This window comes from Myripristis murdjan, chromosome 1, assembly GCF_902150065.1.
Source record: "Myripristis murdjan chromosome 1, fMyrMur1.1, whole genome shotgun sequence".
In the NCBI taxonomy this organism is placed as follows: domain Eukaryota; kingdom Metazoa; phylum Chordata; class Actinopteri; order Holocentriformes; family Holocentridae; genus Myripristis; species Myripristis murdjan.
The window spans coordinates 25,055,524-25,079,800 of record NC_043980.1 but is presented as its reverse complement, the minus strand read 5'-3'; the positions used below and the strand labels follow the sequence as shown (position 1 = coordinate 25,079,800).

The 24,277-nt window shown below is 41.6% G+C and overlaps 2 protein-coding genes across 8 annotated transcripts; both read right to left on the bottom strand.

Annotated features, from left to right (window-relative positions):
- Nucleotides 1-1,437: 1,437 nt before the first annotated feature.
- LOC115362917 (dynamin-2-like) lies at nucleotides 1,438-18,677 on the bottom strand. Of its 7 annotated transcripts, none has more exons than XM_030056909.1 (21): nucleotides 18,268-18,677; nucleotides 15,373-15,446; nucleotides 14,911-15,060; nucleotides 14,330-14,533; nucleotides 13,229-13,327; nucleotides 12,685-12,845; nucleotides 12,325-12,467; nucleotides 11,988-12,123; nucleotides 11,138-11,205; nucleotides 10,584-10,722; nucleotides 8,202-8,288; nucleotides 8,001-8,071; nucleotides 7,375-7,429; nucleotides 7,107-7,118; nucleotides 6,525-6,635; nucleotides 5,322-5,431; nucleotides 5,100-5,211; nucleotides 4,168-4,335; nucleotides 3,774-4,000; nucleotides 2,765-3,019; nucleotides 1,438-2,538 (listed from the first exon to the last, which is right to left on the bottom strand). In XM_030056909.1, the coding sequence occupies exons 1-21, from the start codon at nucleotides 18,426-18,428 to the stop codon at nucleotides 2,469-2,471; spliced, it is 2,613 nt and encodes an 870-aa protein (XP_029912769.1). In that variant the 5' UTR covers nucleotides 18,429-18,677; the 3' UTR covers nucleotides 1,438-2,468. The 7 variants fall into 7 exon arrangements, with proteins under 7 accessions (XP_029912769.1, XP_029912778.1, XP_029912802.1 ...); XM_030056918.1 differs by having other exon boundaries at nucleotides 1,438-2,535; XM_030056942.1 differs by lacking the exon at nucleotides 10,584-10,722 and adding an exon at nucleotides 9,370-9,508.
- A 381-nt stretch (nucleotides 18,678-19,058) lies between these two features.
- LOC115362157 (CMRF35-like molecule 8) lies at nucleotides 19,059-23,820 on the bottom strand. Its single transcript, XM_030055985.1, has 7 exons — nucleotides 23,463-23,820; nucleotides 22,382-22,516; nucleotides 21,546-21,878; nucleotides 20,462-20,593; nucleotides 20,214-20,312; nucleotides 19,900-19,949; nucleotides 19,059-19,773 (listed from the first exon to the last, which is right to left on the bottom strand). Exons 1-7 carry the CDS (start codon nucleotides 23,818-23,820, stop codon nucleotides 19,459-19,461), a joined length of 1,422 nt encoding a protein of 473 aa, XP_029911845.1. The 3' UTR covers nucleotides 19,059-19,458.
- Nucleotides 23,821-24,277: the final 457 nt, after the last annotated feature.

Here is a 24,277-nt window from a genome sequence, read left to right as displayed (position 1 = left end):
TTTAGGCAAATGATACAACAAGGAGCTGTGAAATGCGATGTCAAAGTACACAGTAAGGAGCAGTTGCTTTATCTTTTCATTCAGTTGAATTTTAACTAATCCATCCTTGGATTAGTTAACCAGATTCTGTAGAGGTAGGTTTGCATTGGTGCAGTTATTTGCAGGAAGAAAAAAATACCAGAAAATCAATTTGACTGATTCCTCTCAGTGACAACTCCAGTGGTACTCTGTGGCAGCCTGAGGCAAACCCCACACATGATGCCAACAACCTTTGTCACATTTCATCATCATTCTTAGTCTATCTTTTTGTGTGTGTGTGTCAACATCTAATGAATAAGAACGCATCAAATATTAATGGAGTGTTTTATTAGTTACCAAATCCCACAACAGGTCAGCAAAAGAAAATAGAAACAAAACGTCAAATAACAGGCTTACACAGGTCCTTGTGACTGAGCCATTGTGTGGCTAGAGGCAGAGTCAGTGTGGGGAACATCTGAGTTTCCATCACCAGTGGTCGGGACGAGCAGGGACTTGGGGAGGCCGTCTGTGTGAGGAGAAGACCATGATGAGATTTCTAATGAGTCCCTGATCAGATGTGACTCAGTAACACAAACAGCCTACAAACACAATGAAAAAAAAAAAAAAAAACAGCGTGGGGAGAGAGCAGAGGGAAAGCATTTGGAGAACAGAGGAGTAGGATTGCATACCTTTATACATTCCTGCGCAGCTCTATGGACAGCCCAAAAGCAATCAATAAAACTAATATCTTTACTGTTGCCACTGGCAACACAAGGTTGCCATGGTAACTCACGGCTCCATCATCCAGCCAGTAAGGGAGGAGCCTTGGTCATGCTGGGATGCACTTAGAAAAGTGAAACATGCCTGCTCCATACGTTTCCCTTGATTAAATTATAATGGTGCAGTAGAGACACACTCTAATGTGGAATACACAATTGTATTTAATAGACAAACCTATTACATGCACATCATATAAGCTTAATGCTCTATTGTGGGGTACATAATGCTTTTGTATACTTAATCACTGGTTATTTTTTTGTGCTTGCTTTTTCAGATTTTACTTTTATTGTCATTTTGTGAGATTATATTGTCTTGTTGTCTTTCTCTGCCCTTTATCTGCTGCTTTCCCTTCTTTATGCTTTGTAAAGGCAAATGGATTTATATGTCATGCCAATAAAGCAAGCTGAAACTGAAATGGTGAAAAAATGATTGATTGTGTCAGGACGTGAATGGCAGCAAATGTTTGCTATCTGTGCAAAGAGATGGATGGACAGAGGATGAAAAGATGCATGTAATGACAGCTGAAGTGAAATAGAGAAAGGCTGTTATTTCACTGCAACATACTGGGATATGTGACAAATCAGAAGAAATAAAGACAGGTGTAACAGCTGCAAGACGAAACACCAGCCACCACACCCACATTTTCTATCCCTTTATTCAATCCATCATTTTGTACAACTTCTGCAAGATGAGTCCATTTCCCTTCTGAAATTATTTCTTTTCATTCAGCTTTTCAAGCAAAGAATTGACAAAAAAATCACAATACAATTAACAAAAGCGTTTTGTGCATGAGGCACTTGAATACATATTTTAAGAATATTAGGCAAGGACAAAATCTGACTGTATGGTTGAATGGTGCAGGAGGGAGGTGAGGGATGTGAGGGTCACATGATGTGTTTTGAGGATTTTGATGATAATACGGGCCCACTGTATAATTATCAGTAACACACCAGACGACTTCTCCACTGCTACAGTACCTTCCCCCAACCTCCTTCTCACTCTGCTTCATGTTTGATTGGTCCAGAAAATACAATTTCCAAGAAGTGCAACTGCCCTTGAAAACTTTCATAATCAAACTAACTATACAGGCACAATATTAAGGCATATTGATTTAATTGCTTTCAGGGCTAATATAATTCCAATAAGCTCATGTAACAGATGCACTGCTAGCCATCAAAATCTGCAAAACAATTAAGAGGAAAATGACTTTTCCTGCCTAACTTATTGAGGTGCTTAGTGTCTAAGATTACTGAGGTTAGCAAGTGTACAACAGATGCAAAAATGACATTTTAAAAGGAGTGTTTTCTTCTTACTGTTATCACTTATTGTTTCCAGACACACCTCATTTCAAATGAAGTCAGCAAATATTAAGATTTACAATAACTTGACGATGAAGTCAATGACATGATCAAACATCTCCCTTTTCATAACACTTAAATTTATGGAATTTCAAGAATGTTATATTTTGTTAAAAAGCTACCGTAAACACATAGTCATAATGCATCTGAAATGCACAGAAATGGAACAGCATCAGATTACCAATTATAACAATTATGCAGTAATGAGAATATACATAAAAAATATTTCAAAATAGAAAAGTGTACACTTAGGTGTGTGTAAACAGACGAAAAGAGGAGTGTTTGTGTGTGTGTGTGTGTTTGTGTGTGCATCTAGTCAAGCAAGGAGGGCTCTGAAGGACGTATGATAGTGGGTCGGTTGGGAGCAGCCGGGGGTCTTCTGCTGCAGGGACAGAGAGTAGGGTTGGTATTGGGGGTGGGGGTGGGGTAAGAAGAAACATGCAAGGAAAAATATTAATAGCTTGTCATGCAGCAATGTTGCCTACAGCATCAGCACCCTTGTCCCAAGAACCTTTGAAAGCCACCACACACAACCCTTCACCAGTGCAGTGTGTGTGTGTATGTGTGTGTGTATGTGTGTGTGTTAAAGTGTGTGCAATTATTCCTACCTGGGGACACCTGGGGGCAATGCAGGCGGCACGCGGGACGGTCTGTTGGGGATGAGAGGAGGGGCAGCACCAGAGTTGGGATCGGCTGTGTAGGCTGTCTGGGCCAACGGTGGGCCAGGTCTAGACGGGACGGGTGGCACCGGAAAAGCTGAGGAGGGGTTGAGAGCAGGTGCAGTACCCGGGGCGGGTCCCCTTACTACTGGGGGTCGTCCGGGAGGTGGCGCTGAAGATTGGGTGGAGCGGGGCGCTGAAGGACTGAGACATGGCGGGGAGGGTGGGCAGAGAATGTCATCAACGACTGAAGAGTTTGAAAATAAGATGGCCACCATTTAAACAAATGTGACACCCAACAGTGCCCTTAGAAAATGACTGATGACAACAATGTAACATCACAGGCTAATCAGTATAGGACATTGGCATACAAAATAGCAACATTTTAGAGTATATAATCCACTATATATTTTAGCAATAAGCATCAAGGAACATTTTTGTTTTTCCAGAATGGAGATTATATTCTGGAATTAAATCCATCCTCTGCACAAGAGAGACTGAACCCGTACACCCAGCTCATTCAAGTTTGTATATTTGCTCCTATAAGCACTGCTATAAGAGTCCAGCAGTCTTCAGTGTTTACAATATAACAGGCGAGTTGTTAATAAGTCAACTGTAAAATACCAACCAACTGGTGCTATCTTCATTACAACTATTTGATCACCAAATGTGAGAATTCCTTGCTGCAAATGCATAAAAAATATCAGCCAATATATTATTGATATTGGTATAGGCCCCCAAAATCCAGTATCCATCAGGCTCTAGTTTTTATGTTTCTGAAAGCAGCTGGGCACCTAGAGAAACCTTATCAACAGGGAATCTAAAGACAAATACATCTGTGTCTAGGCAACACATTGTGAAGTGATCTCTTTGAACGACAAGATCTTGTTAAATAAAAACAAATGGACAGATATAATGCATTACCACTTCAAATATGCAGTATTCGGTTCATACACACCTTGGATCCTTGGCCAGCCAGCTGTCATCAACGGGTGGGGGCACCGGGGCAGTAATGGTGGTGGTGCTGATGTCTCCTATGATGACCAGAGCCTCCTTCACAGCGTGGTACATCCTCAGCATCTCATCTCTCCTCTGGGCCTGCTCCGCTGACTCCTCCATGAGGTTACTCTGGTCCCCAGCGTTGTACAGGTAGGCCAGCAGCTCCGAGTGGATGAAGTCCTTCGCCTGGGGATGAAACAGAAACAAGAAGGCGATCGGTACAGTCCCATACAGAGAAGCGGGACCCACGCTATTGAAGTCTATGAGTTTTCAGGCATAAACATTTCCCAACATTCACCTTCAGCCATATAATTCTGGAAGGCAGAAAAAGAGAGAAAAAGGAGAAGACGTACACTGTTGATCATGAGGTGCATGATGGTCTTGGGCATGAGGTCTCGGATGGACTTGTTGACGATGCCGATGTAGGAGTCCACGAGGTTGCGGATGGTCTCCACCTGTCGTTCCAGCTGGGGGTCCATGGACACACTGTCCCCCGGAGTCATGACATCATCGCTTTCGGCCTGGCACAAGAGAAAGATGGGAAGGATGAGAGGGAGTAGAGGAGATATCAGTGTTAGTATTATAGAGTATCTTTTTCCTTCTTGCTCTGTGTACCGTATTTCACCAATTAATCGCCCGGGCGTTTAATATGCAAAATCGACTTGGACCCCGGGCGTTTAAAAGAACCAGGCGGCTATTCGCTGCAGGCCTTTATTTATTTTTGCACCAGGCCATTATCGTGATGACAGCTACTGTTCAAAATATTTTCAGTTGGTCGATTTAAGATTACGGTACACCCTTTTGTTCTAACGTTAGCTAGCGCTCTTATTTTGACAGAAAACGGAAGTGCCGCACAGTTATTGTGCGGCTAACTGTTTACTTCTGCAAAAATAAGGTGAATATCCTTATTTTGGGTTACCTCAATATAATGCAAATAATCGCCCCGGCGGTTATTCGGGTGGGCGTTTAATATACAAAATGGGTGCAGACCCCAGGCGTTTATAAGAACCCGGAGGCTATTTGCGGCCGGGCGATTAATTGGTGAAATACAGTATGTCCATGTGTGAGAGCCCACTATGTGTCTATGTGTCTAAGATGATGGCTTTGATAATTAATAGCTTTGCATAAAATATCAAATTCTGCTCTACCTCTTCAGCATTACATGACATGTTTTGTCTACCCTTAAATGTTGTCCAACCACACCCAAAGAAGTATTTGAATCCTTTGTAAATATAATGTCATTTGGAAAGTGCACTATTTATTGTGTGCATGCACTGTTGGGCACCTGGTCTTTCTCGGGGTAAACACCAGCTCTGAGGAAGGAAGCTTTCCAGCTGTCGACATCCTCCTGAGTGTCGCAGGCCAGTTCAATCTGACGCAGGTCTTTATACACATTTCTGTAAACACACACACACACACACACACACACACACACAATTATCAACCCAGGATTTGAACAGCTAAAAACCATAAAGACCACTGACATACACGTTTGTGGCCCACAAACCTCTGTTCAGTGTTGAAGATGGCAAAGACATGTTTGCTGGACATGAAACCCTTCTCCACATCTCTCAGCTTCAGGTTGTCCAGAGGCAGCATGTACTTCTTCTCTTTCTCCTGTCAAAACCAGCACACACACACACACACACACACACACACACACACACACACACAGTTTCATTGGACACATTTCACAGATCAAATTATTACTACAGATTTGATTTGGGTTTTCAGACTCTGAGCTCTGAGCTTTGTGGCTCTCAAAACTCACTTTCCAACCTGTAGTGTGTTTTTGGAACAACCCACCCACCACCACACAGCCCTAATAATCACATTTTAAACCGCTCAAAGGGGGCGGACGGTCCTACAAGCAGCTGGCATTAGATAACGTGCTTTGTGGGTTGCTCTAAAGCCAACAAGCACTTGACAAAGCAGTATTGCATTGTGCTGCATTGTGATCTTCACTAGGCACCACTGCTGAATGCCTTATTATTTAGGTCAATTACAGAACACGGTAAACTGTACGTTAGGCTTGTTAATGTGGCTGCAGTAACTTAGTTCTCAACAGTGGGTTGGCTTATTTAGTGTCCCTTTAAAGGAACCATTCACCCAAAACACAGAAAAAAAAAATGCTATTTCCCCACATATCTCTAATGCAGTCAACCCATCAAGAGACTTTCTGGGCTTCCTGAAAGTCTTACTGTCAGATCATCACATGGCAGCATGATGACCTGTCCTGTTTCCCTGCAGGCCAGTACAGTGGTGCTAGACACCTTTTCAGCTGTAATTTATGGATTGCTTGAGATCCAAATGAATACCCATCAGCCCCACTGTACTGGGGACAGGGAAGATTACAGCAGACTGGAAACCTTGCCAAATCAAATACAAACTGGCTGGACAGATTGCACAAGGGGTAAGAGGGAAATATGTGTTCATTTATTTTGGACTGATTGTTCCTTTAATGCCCCCATGCTCTATATAACTTAAATGAATGCAATTTGGTTCTTTGATACTACTGATGTATACTATGAATTTAAAGATTTATGTAATAACTCAAAGTACTCAATGACACTTTGCAGTAAAAACAGATAAAAACCATGAAATAAAAATACAGCAAAGAAAATAAAGTAGAGAAATTAAAACAAGTAGAGTGGGGTAAACTGAATGTAGGTAGGTTTAGCCTTCCCTTCTTCCCCATACACAGCCGTACCTCCTCATCCTTGTACCAGGACAGAGACTCAGCAGTCAGGACAAACCAGTAGTCCTTGGACCCCCCCTTCATGATACTGATGTTTATGGTGAGCCAGCCCCTCCGGATCACCTGCACATGAGAATCCAACAATTGACACCGCTGAAGTTGTGCTGTGCGTCCACAGTGAGCGGGCACAATGCAAAAAAAAAACACTGAAATAAATCAGGTGACACAATCACAAGCAGCACAACAACCATGCAAGTTCAAAGTCACAGCGCAGTCAGATATTCATTAACCCAAACCGAGACCACTGTCTCCATTGAAATGCACCACAAACACAGAGACGCATACACAAACGATGTCAGGCTCCAATGAAACGTCACCTTCTCTTCATCCCTCTCTCTGCCACACTGGCGGACGAGAAGACAGAACGGACAGACACACAGGGAAAATAAGCAGACATAATATCCTAGTCTGGGCCTTGCATCTCTCTCCTTCTTCCTTCTTCTGCTGTCATTTCTCTAAGTGACCGCTGATTCCCCCACCCACCCAAAGAGGAACTGACAAAGTGGAGGTGCAGGGAGCTGGCAGGGTACTTACAAGAATCTCTCCCTGGGCCATAAAAAAGGAGGAACAGAAGAGGAGAAAGAGGGAGGGACATAAAGAAATAGAGGAAAGACAGGGGGGTACAGACAAGAGTATGTAAGTATGAAGCAGAGAAAGGGCAGCAATGATAGGACAGATGGACTGAGACAGTGACAGCAAGAACACAGAAAAAAAACAGCAGAAGAAAGCAGCTGCTATGATGCTGCAGTGGTGTGAGGGCTTGCTGAGGGTGTAATCTGTTTAATCTGGGTGTGCAGATTACCTGATTAGGCATAACTCTCTTCTTGGTGGCGTTGGCGGCAGTCCTTTGCTGGGCGCTGCAGGAGGGAGACGTCATGTAAGCATCATTTAAATTCTCGAAACCCATCATAAGACTTAAAAATAGTTCCACTTGCCCCAGTGCAGTTTATCTAGATGCCGTTTCTGTGTGATTTGGTGATTTTTTTCTTGATTATTTAAAATATTCCAAAAATGGGTCATTTTTATTGATGTTTGTTTTCATTTCTGCCCAGCACTACAGGACAACTTAAACTACTTTACATAAAGAAACTTGTGATGCTTGATGATCATGTCTACATTTGGTCTTAAAATAATTATTTGGTTTTAAAAAATAATAAATAAATCAATAAATAAATTTTAAAACAGGAAGTTAGTTTTGTGCTGTTGCTTATTTGACAGTCGTATTAATGACACACCACTACAATGAAAGGTCACACAACTGCCAATTTCACAATCAGCCAAATATCTGTGAAAAAAAAAAAAAACCTTCTCAGACTAGTATCATTATTTCTTTTTGATGTTGATATTGGCCCATACCATACGCCATATGATATATCAGTCCATCCCTAAACATGCAGAGTTTATTGCCTATTTAGATGTCTGGCTTACTTGGCAAACCCAATAAAGTCCTCATGGTTTGTGTTGATGTAGGAGAGCTCAATGTCAATCAGCAGCAGCACCTGACACAGCAAAGATAATTATATCAGACATGTTATGCACACAAAGATGTGAGCACGCACACACATACACACAAGTTCAAACGGTATAGTTATAATAATGCATCGCTCTGTCTCTCTCACTCAGACCTACCTGGTCTTTGGTCTTGCTGTCTCTCTCTCTGATATAGGTGGTCACAATTCTTTCTGTCTCTTCTCTCAGTCGTGGGTATGAGTTCAACTGTGCACACACACACACAGAAAACACACACACTGCTGCAGGTGCTGTGGTTACAGGGGCACACACGTGCATGTCTACACTACACTGCAAACAGTCTGCAGGCGCATATGAACAGCTACACCGAACCACTAACAGTAAATATGAACACATAATAGACACGTCACTCTTACACACAAATGAGTAAAGACTGGCGAGTCATGCAGTGTGGATTTCCCTATCAGCTTGAGAGGACTGGTACATGCTGCAGATGTTGTGATAATAACTAAGCTCTTATCGCTGTGGTGGACGTGTTCACGGCTTCTCGTTTGGTTCAATAGTGAGAAGTCAATGCAACATCGACTGACGATATCTATTTCTCAAGCTGACAGCGAGTCTCAACAAATTACAGGAGAGTTAGGAGAAGGACCAAGTTAGAGTCTGGAAAGAGATGACAGTCGGAAAGGTGTGAGAGGGATTATATTATGGGTGTTAAGGAGAGTAAAGGGGGAGTTGGGAGGAAAAAGGTGTGACACCAAAAACACCCCACGAAACTTCCACCCTGACAACACAGGTACAAATGAACCTCCATGCGCTTGTGATTGCACCATTTATAAGCAGCAAGATGTCCTAGAGTGAGTGAGGGATCTCATTGGAAAAGCGAGGCGGGGTAAAGGGTTGTTAGAGCACCAATCACTGTGCTCGATGGCGTAAGTGGGCAGGAAACGTAGGAGCGCTGTGGGATAGGGAGGGATACAGGTTCAGCAGGGGGAAAGGCCTTTTGGATTTGTCAGCTAAGCACCAACACAGGGGTGAACAGGGTGAGGTGGGTGCTGATTGAAGCCTTTAAGCACTGGTGAGGGCTAGTGACAACACAACAACACTAAACAGTGACAGGGGTACAGCACTAGGACAGTGACAAGTTAGTCCATTTGCCTTTTTCTGTCTCTCTTCCTCTTTTTGACTGCTCTCTATCACCCATCTCTCATTGCTCTCTGCTATATTCTCTGTTTTTTCCTCTCCCCTTTCACTCCCGCCCATTCCTCTACTCTGTCATTGTCTATTTATCACTTCTTCTGCCTGTTTCTGGATTGCTCCTGTTTACCTTCTCAGTGCACTTCCTGATCAGGGTGGCAAGCTCGGAGACGACGAGGTCAACGCATTTCAGACAGGGGTCTTTCAGCTTAATGATCTGTTTTTTCACTATAGCCTCAAACGCCAAGTCTGGGGTGAACAGGCCTGTCCTGTGGTGAGGCATCATGGGAGTTGGAGGTTTAATGTCAGGTAAAGGAGGAGGAGGTGGGACATGTCACAGATGGAGGGTAAGGGAATGGTGGTGGAAAATTTAAAGTGGGAGTAGGATGGAATAGTTTGAAAGGTTGGGGGAAAAATGAAAGTTTCAAGGAGAAAAAGAAAGTTGGAGATCAGGGAAAATGAGAGTGACAAAGAAAAAAAAGATTGGCATTTAGTTTAGTTAGTTCTACTTCCTGCTCTAACAACCACAAGCTGCAGGTTTCCAAGAATCCTTCAAACTCAGGAAGCACTTCAAAAATTTGCACCCACAATGAAACCACCTGAAGTTTTAGATGGAACTGAACATGAAAGAAAAAACAGCCAATTCCACTCCACTCCAGCACATCTAAAAACACATCTGCTAGAGGTGAGAAAATGTGGCTTAACAGAGATTCAATTCAATTGATGAATCACTATTGGGTGCTTTGAACACTTGTGTTTTGGAACAATTCAGCTGTATTCCACATTGTAAACCATGATTCGACTCAGTGATTCGATTCAGTACTTTTAGCCAAAATGTTACATCTATTAAATAAGCACATGCAATACGGTAAGACTATCCCTTTTCTTCTGAAATGTGAGAAAAAAATCAAACAACATAACTTAAACTTTATTCTAAAAAACAAACACTGACAAAAAAAAATCAGTGTTCTATTAGACCAATATAATGTTACATTGTTGTATTTTACACATTGTGAATAAATCGATTCAAAGCATTTCATACTGATAATGGACCGAATCAGAACACTTAATTCTACTTCTTTCTCTCAGCAGAACAATTCAGTCGAATTGGCAAAATTTATTATGACTGAAATTAATGAATTGCTACACTCATACTCATACAAATGACAGTCAAAGTAGGACAGTAACAGTGAACTCCTCCTAACGCATGACTGAATAACCTAAAGCAGCTGTTCCATGGATCTGGTGGGCGCCCAGATGGCCCCTGGCAGCTCTGAGGTCAGCCAGTCCCTGCGGTGTGTATGTACGGGTGTGGCAGCCAGGCAGAGGTTCATGCAGTGATACCTTATTGGTGCACTGTCTGACTGTGTTGATGAGCTCCTGGATGACCAGGTCGATGCATTTCAGACAGGGCTCTTTCAGCTTAATGATCTGCTTTTTCACTATGGCCTCAAACGCCAAGTCTGGGGTGAACAGGCCTGTCCTGAAGGACATACAGACAGACATGGGGACATGGAGACATGGAGCAGGAGGGGGAGACACGTGGAAGGACTATGGCAGACAGATACACGCAAACGGACACTGAGAAACACAGAGAGAGGGGGAGACTGGCAGAAAAACTAGAAGAAGCAGAGAGGAAGCTAAATTGAAAGGCAAGAGACGAAGCCATCAGAGAGAAAAGCGGGTCATGACCTAAAAAAAAATGAGACAGCAGGAACACAGAGCCAGACAGCAGAGCAAGTACATGTAATGAAGACATGGAAAAAAGACACACTTGTAGACAGAAAATGGTAAGCCTGTATAAAACTGCAAGGACATGCAGCTGACAGGCAGATAAGCAGACATAAAGACAATGAAAGGCAAAGGCTGCTGCAGTCTGATGTGTTGTTTCAACTTGCCTGACTCCGTGGATGTTCTTGATGGCATAACTGATCTCTTTCCTCAGCTCCTTCTCATCAAACTCCATCTGACACACGGGTACACAGTATTCCAAACATGTTATACATGTTATACAATACATCATTATCACACTAACACTCCCCAGTTCATTTACTTTTGCCTCAATAACAAATAAATCTTCTTGGACACTAATTATTTTTGTCTACAGGTCACTCAAACATACACAAAATAATGGATTACACTTTCAAAATGCACCTTAAATGACCTCTACACAGCAAAACCTATAATTAAAAACTATTAATTAGGTAGAGATTCAATCTCCAGTTGATACTGTTCTTATTCTTATTATGTTATCTTTTAACCCTATAAAGCCTGAACTAACTATGAAAGAACTGGCAGAAAATTCAATTTTTTTGAAATTGAACCCTTTATTAGTCCTATAACAAAATATATTAAAAAAAATTCAAAAATATGTTATTACATGACCTTTCTGGTGTATGATAAATGATATGTACTTGAAGTGCCAATGGTATGGTCATTGGTCCAGGGTGAACAGGGGAAGTGTTCAAAGGTATACACACAAAATACAACAGTATTTTGGTCAAGTATTGATTAAACTGAAAACGAAAAACGGTATTGAAAATGTGTATCATATATGATACAAATGGCTTTATAGGGTTAATATATTATCCCTCTGTCTAGAAATGTACTGTTGTAGTGTCTCCATCAAATTTCACATTTCATTTTTGTGATGTCAAGTCACGCTTTGCAGACCCCAGTACGACTTGAGGCCTCCCAGGTGTCAGCTGACAGGAATCGTGACAAAGTAAACAACACAACAGTGGTTACCTTCACCAGCTCGAAGGGGAAGCGCTCATGAAAGATGCGGTTGATCTTGGCTCCACCAGACAAGTTGGAGGTGTCCACCTGGTCGCCGGAGCCCTCGATGCACTTCTCAAAGTCCACACCAAACTGCTGCACCATCCTGTCGATTGTGCACAGTATGAGGGAAATGTTTTGAACACTGTAAAATTGTCTGTGCGTCTGTGTGTGCATGTGTGTGCATGTGTGTGTGTGTGTGTGTGTGTGTGTGTGTGTGTGTGTGTGTGTGTGTGTGTGTGTGTGTGTGTGTGCGTGTGTGTGTGTGCGTGTGTGTGTGTGTGTGTGTGTGTGTGTGTGTACTGACTGAAGCAGGGCCTTGGTCTTGCGTGTGGGGTCGTCTGGGCGGAAGTTCTTGTATTCCTCCACCTCTTTCCCCAGTGACAGCAACTGGCTTTGCAGTTTACTGCGTAACCCTGGCAACGTGTCGCGGATGTGGTTGGTGAGTTGCTGGCAAGAGATAAAAGTCAGCAAAAATTAGAAATATAGAGAAATCCAAATTTCACTTTTTTATAGGTGCATAAAAATCAGGGAGGTACATCTGTAGCCATAAATCACTCAGGTGTCTATTTGCATGTGTGTGTGTGTGTGTGTGTGTGTGTGTGTGTGTGTGTGTGTGTGTGTGTGTGCATGTATGTGCATGATCAAGTGTGTGTGTGTGTCTTACTTGGTTGAGTGTTTTCTGCAGGTGTGGGGTGCCCATGCGTTCAGCCATGTGTCTGTAGGCTGGGTGGGACAGGAAAAATTTCCTCTCTGCAGCCAGGGCAGCACGGATGTCTTTCTTCCCATCAATGTCCTTCTGACTGCGGTTCACGACGCCGATGTAACCTGCAGAGCAAAAACACAACATGCTCACTTCAGTTTATCTCTGAGCAGGAACCAGTGCAAGATAAAATCCAAAATGGATGTTTTTCAACCCGTAAGATAAGGAAAATGCTAAGCACGCGCTATGTGTATGTGTGTGTGTATGTGTGTGTATTAGAGATGTGTAAAACATTCAGTGCACATGTGTATTACAATATCTCTAACACGTCTACACAGGTGTAAAGCTCTATTTACACATTTACAGTCAAATCTGTTGATTTTTTTTTTTTTGCAATTTGTTGTGATAAATTGTTATATGTGTGTGTGTGTGCGTGTGCGTGTGTGTGTGTGTGTGTGTGTGTGTGTGTGTGTGTGTGTGTGTGTGTGTGTGTTAGCTGTGGCCTCACCCCTGCGGAGTGGCAGTAGTTTGTTCTCCAGGATGTCTCGTGCGTCTGTGCCCTCGTCCATCAGGTCCAGCTTGGTGATCACACCAATCGTGCGTAAGCCTGTTCAAGGTAAAGCTAAAGCTAAAGGTAACATGTAAAATAACTCTGTTCTCTGCTCACTCTGTATATAAAGGTGTGGCTCATTCAGCCTGTATTTGTCATGACAAAGAGCCCAAGGGCTTGAAGCCCCAGCAGTGTGCTGGAGCAATTCAGTGTGTGTCTAATTCATTTAACGTGTCTAATGTAGCTATAAAACCAAGCTGGGGAATGGATTTTAATGATTTTTTAAATGATTTTCACAGATCAGTTAATTACAATACCTAAGTAATTAAATCTAATCAACAACCCACTGGAATAGTCCATTTCTAGACTTTTTTTAGTCAGCATTTGCTACATTCAGCACACACTGTTTAATAGGTATTAAAAATGAGTTGTGATCTGCTGGAAATACAGCTAGGGAAGAATGAATAAGTAAACCCACTGCTGCCAAGCATGATATGAATATAAAATAAATGTGTAGTTAATTAAAGCAGAACCCACTGCCTGTGATGTTACAGTTTTATAGCTGTAAAACTGTGTTAGGCAGCAGCAAATCAGTTATTGTGTGATTCCCTACAATAGTAAACCTATAGTTTGAAATAGTTATTATGTTCTTAAAGATGGAGATAAAGAGGGACAAGGATGGAGGGAAACTAATCTTGCCAAATGCCTCCCAAATGATGCCCCTGCCTCACCTCTGGCTCATTATTCCTCTTTTTAATTACATTTCTAGTCATTTTCATTAAATAATCCCATGCTGCAGGAAAGAATTTCATCATATAAGTGTTAATCATTTTGATGAGCTCGCTTTTAACAATTAACAAAAAGCAGAGTCATAATGGTTGCAAATTATGGCAAAGAGTAATTATAGCAAAATCAGAGCAAAAAACTGTTAGACTTGGGCAAAAATAATGAGAGGCAGATACAAAAAAATAATCATAAAACAATATCAAAATTTAATGTGCTTGCACCCCGCCCTCCTGCCCTACCCCACCACTCTCATGCACACACACTTTCCCCTACCCTGAGGGTCCACCTCCTTAGCGATCTTGAGGGCATCAGAGTTGGCCAGGTCAGTGTTGGCCGGAGTCACGGCCAGGATCAGACAGCTCTCCTTGCTGATGAACTGCAGCAGCATGTCCCTGATCTGGTGCTCAATGTCCGGTGGCTGGTCTCCAACGGCAACCTTTGTCATCCCCGGCAGGTCGATCAGGGTCAGGTTCAGCACTGAACGGAGACGAATGGAAGATGGCAAGGAATCATTTAGAAGGAGGTAAAAAGGCTAATAATGTTTGTGTCTGTGTGTCTAAAGATACATACATAAATACACACATATACATACATAAATGTATGTATATGTGTGTGTGCCTTTGTCTGTGTGTCTCTGTGTCTATGCGCTCCACAATTAATTGTGTATTCAACAAAAAGCATAGTAAAATAACTGTATTCTTCAAATCATCATTATTAATAACCTGTAAATAATCTGAGAGACTAATAATAGCAAAATAATAAGGATAATCATCTTATCAAAAAAAAACAAAACGTGTGTGTGTGTGTGTGTGTGTGTGTGTGTTGGTGTGTGTGTGTGTGTGTGTGTGTAGTACCATTAGGGGAGTAGACACAGAGGTTAATGGGAATGGGGGAGATGCCCTTGTTGGATCCGGTGATCCGGTCAGTCTCTGCTTCAATCTCCAGACGAACTTCCTCAAAGTCTACAAACTTGCGCCCCTTACAGTGCAGGAATTCAGCATATTCTAAACAGAGAGATGGGAGCTTTTTAGACAAGAGACAGGGCGACACATTGATGCAGAAGTGATATTGAGGCAGAAAGGGTGAAGATGGGAATGGGGAAAGAGTGACAAAGAGTGACAGAGGGAGAGATAAGAAGCTGCCAAAACAGAGGTGTAATGAGTGAAACTAAACCACAGATATAAAACACAGAAATACATTTGACATATCACACCTTAGTAGCCTGTGTTGCATGTGTGTGTGTGTGTGTGTGTGTGTGTGTGTGTGTGTATATACAATATGCACGTGCATGTGAATGCATGCATGTTTATGCTTGCCTGCTACATTGTTCACCAGCTGAAGGATGAGGGGACGACGGGTGACAATACCAGATCCTCTGGGCAAGAAGTCTCTGAGAGAGAGAGAGAGTGACACACACACACACACACACACACACACACACACAGTGAGTGATATGGACAATAGTCCGGCCAATGACAGTTTGTCCTACATAATTTAGAGACAGTATCATATCATAACAGCAGTTTAAGAGTAGAGAAAGCTTAAGAACTATCATAATTCGGAGATGTTTGCCCACTACGCGTCCAGTAATTCAACATAGATTGAAATCGCACAAAAACAAACACATCACCATTTTGACTTCAAAATGTTCTGCAGTCACTGGACTGAAAATAGCATCTGTCAATTTTCCAAATAACAGTATAGGCTCTAAATCGAGCACTAGTGCATTTTGCCCATACACACTCATTTACATGGGCAGCCGTATATCTGATTGAGTGCATTATTGATGCACGGCAAAGATTGACTTACAACCCTGTTCATTATAAATAATACAGAGAGAAACAAGTCTGTCTGTCTCTTTGCTCTGCTCATTACAAACACTTCCATTAGAATGCAAACCCCTGCTCAATGGAACTTCAGTGGTTTCCAGGTCACTGATCATACATCCCTCCAGGCAATAATGATATTTGCATGTGTGTGTGTGTGTGTGTGTGTGTGTGTGTGCATCTGGAGTTGTATGTCTGTGTGTTTTCCAGGTCAACGGAGGAGACAGAGACAAGTGTTATCATAAGGTAACCAGGCCGGACACAGCCACAGATACACACAATCACTGACATTCACAAATGCAAAAAAAAAAAAAAAAAAAAAAGTACACACCCTTTGCCTTGCCACACTGTCCTGTCCAGTGCTGACAGAGCATTCAGGATGTTACACAACAGCGACTCCCATCCCCTTTCCTCCTCTCTTCCTGTCACTTACTGGAAGCTCCACATGAAAACATGCAAGAGTAAAACTACTTCTAGTAGGGCTGCTTGATTACTGCAAAATCATAATTATGATTATTTTGGTCAACAATGAGATCACGTTTATTCAACATGAATACTCAAAGAAGACTGTCTAATGGTGTTTTTTTTTCCTTGGAGGGATAATTTTTAACAAATAAATGTTTTGAAACAAAAAGTCATTTATTAAGTCATCACTTGGCCTCATTATCGCAATGGACAGAAAGGCACTAACTTACATCTGTGTTTGTCCACTGCAATAAACAGAGCAGCCACGAGGGCGTTATCTCCAGTCTCGCTTATGCATGAAGAAAATCGTGACTTTGTCGACTACTCCCTGGGCTAACTTAACTACAACTGGAAGGCACTGACCAGGAAGGCTGCAGAAAGCAACAAAGCACTGCCTTCAGACACATTGCGGATTCTAGGAATAATTTTTGATGACTCCTCAGGAAAAAAAAAAATAAATAAATAAAATGAGCACACAAGAGAATCAACCACCTCAATGTGATGGAGGTAGCATTCAGGGACACAAATAATATTTAGCAAACATAAAAACAACTACGGACCCTAAGTGGTGCCCAGTGTGTCATATACACATGACACTGCAGCTGGTGACATCACTGATGACCCCGGCACAAACACATCAATGCCCCTACTGTCTCCCCGAGTCACTGCTTGGGACTCAGAGACAAAGGCAACAGGGAGAAAAGGGAGTCGTGGCGGTCTAATCAGCATTCCCTATCGCTTAGAAAATAAATTAAAGCATTCTGAAATGTATTGGATTTCAGAATAAAGAGCGCCCTTTTCTGGGCACATTAACTTAAAGCCAAAACACTTCCATTGGCTATCTGGGTTAAACCTACAGCAGCAGAAACACTGAGAGAGCAAGGTTGTTTTCCCCCTCCCTTCTTGGCTGCCAGGCCTGGATCAAGCTGCCAGTCACAGGTCACCTGGCTCCATTAAATATTCTCCCAAGATTTGTGATGATTGTGTTGTTTTAGCTGCATTACAAATAGGGGACATAACCTGTAAATGTTGTGGCTGGTTGGTTTATGTTAATTGTCAGTGATGACGCATAAAAAAGCAGTGATAACTCATCCATCAAACTGTGACAGTGCTGGCATACTAGGGAAGCAGTTACATGGCATCATCATCATCTCACTGCCACTTTAACTGTCTTATAATAAATGAATCAAGCAATCACTGTAGCAAATGAGACATTCATGGAAGTAGAATATTGACCTGAATTGACAGGCTACAAAGTATTTACAACCCAAGTTTATCAGCCTTAAGTAAGAAACGGCCTTTGTAAATGTTTGACAGGCCCTGCATACGAAGCAGTGGGGGAACAGGACATTCTTCAAACAGTATTTTTTTTTTTTTTTTTCCGTGAGAGGTTACTGCCCCGAGCTGAATTGGGATCTTTTTACTCTGTAAATTTAGTATTACTTGAATGGCTACTGTAAGGCCTGTACTGTAAGGCCAATCAGCCAAATCATAACACTTTTGGCACTCTTAATTCAAAATATCACCGCTGGGTTTTTCAAAACAATTTCTCCCGCTGAAATTCGTAAACTTTTGGCAAATCTACAGCAATGACAGCCCTCCGCTCCTTTGCCTTTTTTTCTTTCTTTCTATTAATCAACAGCTGTTTCCGCAAAGTGCGTAATCGTTGATGGTGAATTCCCCAGCTCCAGAAAGGAAAGAATTCGTAGGAAAAATGACTGTATGAGGCACCGAGACAGAGAGCGCGTAACCAAGTGCTTAGTTGGCGACTTTTACGCAAGAGTCTGCGTCGTGGCCAATAAAGGCGAAGCACCACACAAAAACTGCAGTCGACAATAAAATGTACATTCATGGTGTTCATTCATGCATTCATCTCAGTACATAAAAAAAAAAACAAAAAACAAAAACAGCCAGTACAACCTCCCGACGAAATTCTCCAAGACGGAGCTCTTCCCTGCGCTCTGGCCGCCGACCACCGCTATCTGTGGCAGGTCCAGGTTGCAGCTCTGGCCGATTGAGCTAAAGGCGTCTTGGAGCTTGTTGATGAGGGGAATGAGGTCTTCCATCCCCCGGTTCCCCATAGCGGCACCTCGGCCCTGCGGGCTCTAGCCTACTGCTTTCCTCCTGGTCAAGAGAGAATCAACGGGGCTGCTCTGCGCTCTCCTCTTCCAGAAAACAAAAAGTTCCCAGATGGGATTGCGGCTTGTCTGCGAGTCTAATTCGTAAAGCAAAGTGGCGATCAGAGTCAATAGTCCCGTGCGGGGGTCAAACAACTGGAGAGATTACTTACTGGATTATTGCATGCTAAAACTACATTAGACTAAACTTCTGTCATCATCCGGTCAGGCGACACCCAGCCTTCGCCAGAGACTGTGGCTCCGCCTCAGACTCACTGTCATTGGTCAGCTGTAATGCCCATCAATGAAGCTTCGTTTCACTATTTGACAGTAGTTTCAGATGAGCCTTCTACAACCAGTGGAATGAGAAGTCTTTTTTAATGGGATCACGTCAAACGTTAGTTAAAATTCACATTAGCAAGCGTTAACAACATTATAATGTATGGGTAACGACAGGCGGTCAAGGGAGGGAAGTAAACCTCCTGGGCTTTTGTTTTTCACAAGATCACAACCGTGATGGGATGGGATAACAATGCGTTTATGCAGCAATACACTCCAGCTTTTTATTATGTTTTATTGTTGGGACAGCAAATGGACAAGAGGCATATATACAGTAAAAGATGGCATTAAAAATAGGCTACTGCAACATCAAACACTGACTCAGAAGAATAAAAGCGGGCTGGATAGTACATCAGGTTCCAGTGCACCCAAAAGTATGTAGATACTAACATCTTTTTTTTTGTTTTTTCTCATTGAGATATTGTTTGATTTTGTTATCACAGGTAAAATGAACAAAATAAACAGAAGTAAAATGCCTTTCTTATTTTCATCACCTTGCTCAAACCCAAAGGCCACATTTTCCCAAATACTCACTGAAAAATTTTAAAGACTATTATTTTGGTGCATACACTCCCCCATGTATTACAAGTGCTAACAAGGCTGAAAAATGGTCTTAGTTAGGTTTAAATAAGGTCTTGAATGAGTCCCTCAGTTGTCAGACTACTGTGGCCTGAGGGTCCTCGCCTGCGGGCTTGGTGGCACTTTGGGTTGCAGTGACACAGGCATAGTCACAGGTTGAGAGGTCAGGTTTGTCTGTGGCCGGAGTCGAGCAGCTCCCTGTTGAGAAACTGACAGTGGCCTCGCTATCAGCGCCGGGTCTCTTCTGGAAAATGACGCTGGCATAGTGGGGAAAGTCTAAGGCTTGTGTGGGCATGCTGACTGTGGCATAAAGGGAATGCACTGCACTCCCCGCGGCTGGCTGATGGAGGCGCTCCTCCACCTCCTCATAGTCATGATCTCCATGAACATCCTGGGGCAGATAAAGGGAGGGTGAGACAGAAGCAGCTGTAAAACATATTCAAATACAAAGCCACACAGCGCCGCCCACCACCACACACACTCTCTCTTGCACACACACACACACACACACACCTACCTCTCTGTTGTGTCCAATATTTGCTGTGTTCTCTGATGGTCTGTGACTTCCTGCAGTAAAACACATGACAAAATAACATCAGAATAGACCGAAATGACATGGCAGCCCCTGGTTTATCACAAGGAATGAATAAAACTTATGTAACATGAATCTTTATATGTTCCTTGGTTTATCAGGATAATGTCCTTCAGCCATACAGTGAAGAGGCTGTCTATCTATCTATCTATCTATCTATCTATCTAAAATGAAAAACTACAGTGAAAGGCAAGAATTGTCTGTTTATGTGGCATGTACACCAAATTTTTATGTCTCACCTTGCTTCTTGTGCATTTTATATTTGTATATTATGAGTAAGGTGAGGACTATCAGCAGCACTGCCAGACTCACAGACACAGCAGTGTATACGGATGTTCCTGCAACAAAAGATGAAACTTTAACCAAGATGGAAAATGGGCTGTCAGTGGAGTGGAGCTTCACGAGCCTCGCCTGCATGTGGACAGGGACTATAAACAACAGGAGAGTTCATGATTAATGATTTAATGATTAATGGAGACATGATTACCACTCTGGGCTGATTTAGCAGTGCTGGTTAGTGATGTGGAGGCAGGTGCTGAAGCTGCTGAGGCAGAGGTCTGCACTGTTGCTGCGGCAAGTGAAGCTGTGGTGGTTGTTGTTTTAGTCTTGACAGGCTTTTCTACTTCAACAGCAAAGATAAAGAAAAGTCAAATGGATGAACTGCAACTGTAAATTGTTAAATAGATAAAAAAATAAATAAATAAATAAATGCTGTCTTCATAGGTGAAATTTGGTAAGTTTCAAAATTCTACTTCAACAAGTGAATTTTTGAAAACCTCTTCGATTCCTGCCCTTTTGGCATTCCATTTTTGCCAAAAAAAAAAAAAAAGTATATAAATAAAATACATTAATTACAGACATTTCCATGGTATCTCATTACAGGAATCAAATTTGGAGAACTTTTATCTTGAAAAAAGAATTTTCAACACCAGTGTGAACTGGTGTTTCCTTTTTACTTTAGCTACTCACTTTTCGTACTTAGACTGCTTGCTTATTTGACTGACTTAGGTTAGTTACTTGCATCTGCTTTTGTGCACTTATGTCATCTATACCTGCAGTCACTTTGAAACTAAAGTCCATTAGTCTATTAAGTCCGCTAATGCTTGCAGTCCTACTGTAGTTTATTATTTCCCTTTCACTTTCAAATATTTCCTCTTTTTTATTCACTCCCCACTCTCTCTCTCTCTCTTTTTCTCACTCTCACTTTCACTGACAAGGCAGAAACAGGTGTTTGAGGCAAGGTTCACTGCAGTTTCATTCCAGTAAGCTGTAGCCATTTTCACATCCTCACTATAAGTACTGTAACAGGACCCTTCTCAAACTTTCAAGCTCTATTTTTTTTTTTTTTTTTTTTTGCAGGCCTGGGCTGCAACATCAACATACCTCTTTAACAACTGAATAAAAACAACATGTAGAGTTATGCCTCCTTTTCCCCTTTAATTTAATGTCATCCCAATCTGACAGAACAATCAGACAATACGTGTAAATGTAAAACAGGCTTGTGCTGCCATTTTGATGCAAAAAAGAACAATTTTTGAACTCAGTATGATTAAAACCCTATTGATACTCACTCACAACACTCAGGTGCACCTCTGTTAATTTTGCAATGGAGGCGGGTTCAGTTCTCTTCATAGCACACCAGTATTTTCCAGCATCTTCCTCAGTGAGAGCGGAAATAGTTACACGGTAGACCCCGTTCATTCTGCTGTTTGACAGAATAAACCTGTCTATTCGTGTATTGTTGTGTTCAGCACGAGCCATTATCACATTTTTGCAGTACAAGTTTCCATCTTCTTTGCAGAAGTATCTGATGTTGCTCTCCTCACTCTCGGGGTATTTGCAGTCAATGGTGACAGAGCCGCCCAGATATGCAGCCTTACTCTCTGATGTCCTGCAGCAATCAGCTGTCATGAAACACAACTTGAGCATGCTAGTGAAAGTTTGCTTTTCAGTAAAAACACAATGATTTGAGACATAAGCCTTACCTTCTAATACATTAAGTCTGACTTCAGTGTAAAGGTCAAGAGACAGAGGAAGATCCACAGCACACCAGTAGTCAGTCTGATCATTGTCACTCAGATCTCTGATTATCACTGTGAGCTGATTGTTTTCAGGGCTGTCATACAGAGAAAATCTCTCTTTGTGTATCCACATATTGGAGATGTTAGCTACAATAATTTTGTCACAAGACAAACGCGTAACACCTCTTTTGCAAAAGTACTTGTGATGATCCTTTTCTTTTTGATTGTACATACAGTCAATGATGACAGTTCTTCCTTTGTATCCTGTCACATACAAGGATCTTACACAACCTATCATAAAAAATGCAAGAAAATAGACAAAGTTACTAATTACTGTACAAAATAAAATCATCACATGATTTAATGATTAATGGAGACATGATTACCACTCTGGGATGATTTAGCAGTGCTGGTTAGTGATGTGGAGGCAGGTGCTGAAGCTGCTGAGGCAGAGGTCTGCACTGTTGCTGCGGCAAGTGAAGCTGTGGTGGTTGTTGTTTTAGTCTTGACGGGCTTTTCTACTTCAACAGCAAAGATAAAGAAAAGTCAAATGGATGACCTGCAACTGTAAATTGTTAAATAGATAAATAAATAAATGCTGTCTTCATAGGTGAAATCTGGTAAGTTTCAAAATTCTACTTCAACAAGTGAATTTTTGAAAACCTCTTTGATTCCTGCCCTTTTGGCATTCCATTTTTGCCAAAAAAATAAATAAATATGCAAATAAAATACATTAATTACAGACATTTCCATGGTATCTCATTACAGGAATCAAATTTGGAGAACTTTTATCTTGAAAAAAGAATTTTCAACACCAGTGTGAACTGGTGTTTCCTTTTTAATTTAGCTACTCATTTTTCGTACTTAGACTGCTTGCTTATTTGACTGACTTAGGTTAGTTACTTGCATCTGCTTTTGTGCACTTATGTCATCTATACCTGCAGTCACTTTGAAACTAAAGTCCATTAGTCTATTAAGTCCGCTAATGCTTGCAGTCCTACTGTAGTTTAATATTTCCCTTTCACTTTCAAATATTTCCTCTTTTTTATTCACTCCCCACTCACTCTCTCTCTCTTTTTCTCACTCTCACTTTCACTGACAAGGCAGAAACAGGTGTTTGAGGCAAGGTTCACTGCAGTTTCATTCCAGTAAGCTGTAGCCATTTTCACATCCTCACTATAAGTACTGTAACAGGACCCTTCTCAAACTTTCAACCTCTATTTTTTTTTTTTTTTTTTTTTTTTTTTTTTTGCAGGCCTGGGCTGCAACATCAACATACCTCTTTAACAACTGAATAAAAACAACATGTAGAGTTATTCCTCCTTTTCCCCTTTAATTTAATGTCGTCCCAATCTGACAGAACAATCAGACAATACGTGTAAATGTAAAACAGGCTTGTGCTGCCATTTTGATGCAAAAAAGAACAATTTTTGAATTCAGTATGATTAAAACCCTATTGATACTCACTCACAACACTCAGGTGCACCTCTGTTAATTTTGCAATGGAGACGGGTTCAGTTCTCTTCATAGCACACCAGTATTTTCCAGCATCTTCCTCAGTGAGACTGGAAATAGTTACACGGTAGACCCCGTTCATTCTGCTGTTTGACAGAATAAACCTGTCTGTTCTTGTATTGTTGTTTTCAGCATGAGCCATTATCACATTTTTGCAGGACAAGTTTCCATCTTCTTTGCAGAAGTATCTGATGTTGCTCTCCTCACTCTCTGGGTATTTGCAGTCAATGGTGACAGAGCCGCCCAGATATGCAGCCTTACTCTCTGATGTCCTGCAGCAATCAGCTGTCATGAAACACAACTTGAGCATGCTAGTGAAAGTTTGCTTTTCAGTAAAAACACTATGATTTGAGACATAAGCCTTACCTTCTAATACATTAAGTCTGACTTCAGTGTAAAGGTCAAGAGACAGAGGAAGATCCACAGCACACCAGTAGTCAGTCTGATCATTGTCACTCAGATCTCTGATTATCACTGTAAGCTGATTCTTTTCAGGGCTGTCATACAGAGAAAATCTCTCTTTGTGTATCCACATATTGGAGATGTTAGCTACAATAATTTTGTCACAAGACAAAAGCGTAACACCTCTTTTGCAAAAGTACTTGTGATGATCCTTTTCTATTTGATTGTACATACAGTCAATGATGACAGTTCTTCCTTTGTATCCTGTCACATACAAGGATCTTACACAACCTATCATAAAAAATGCAAGAAAATAGACAAAGTTACTAATTACTGTACAAAATAAAATCATCAATTCAGTTTAA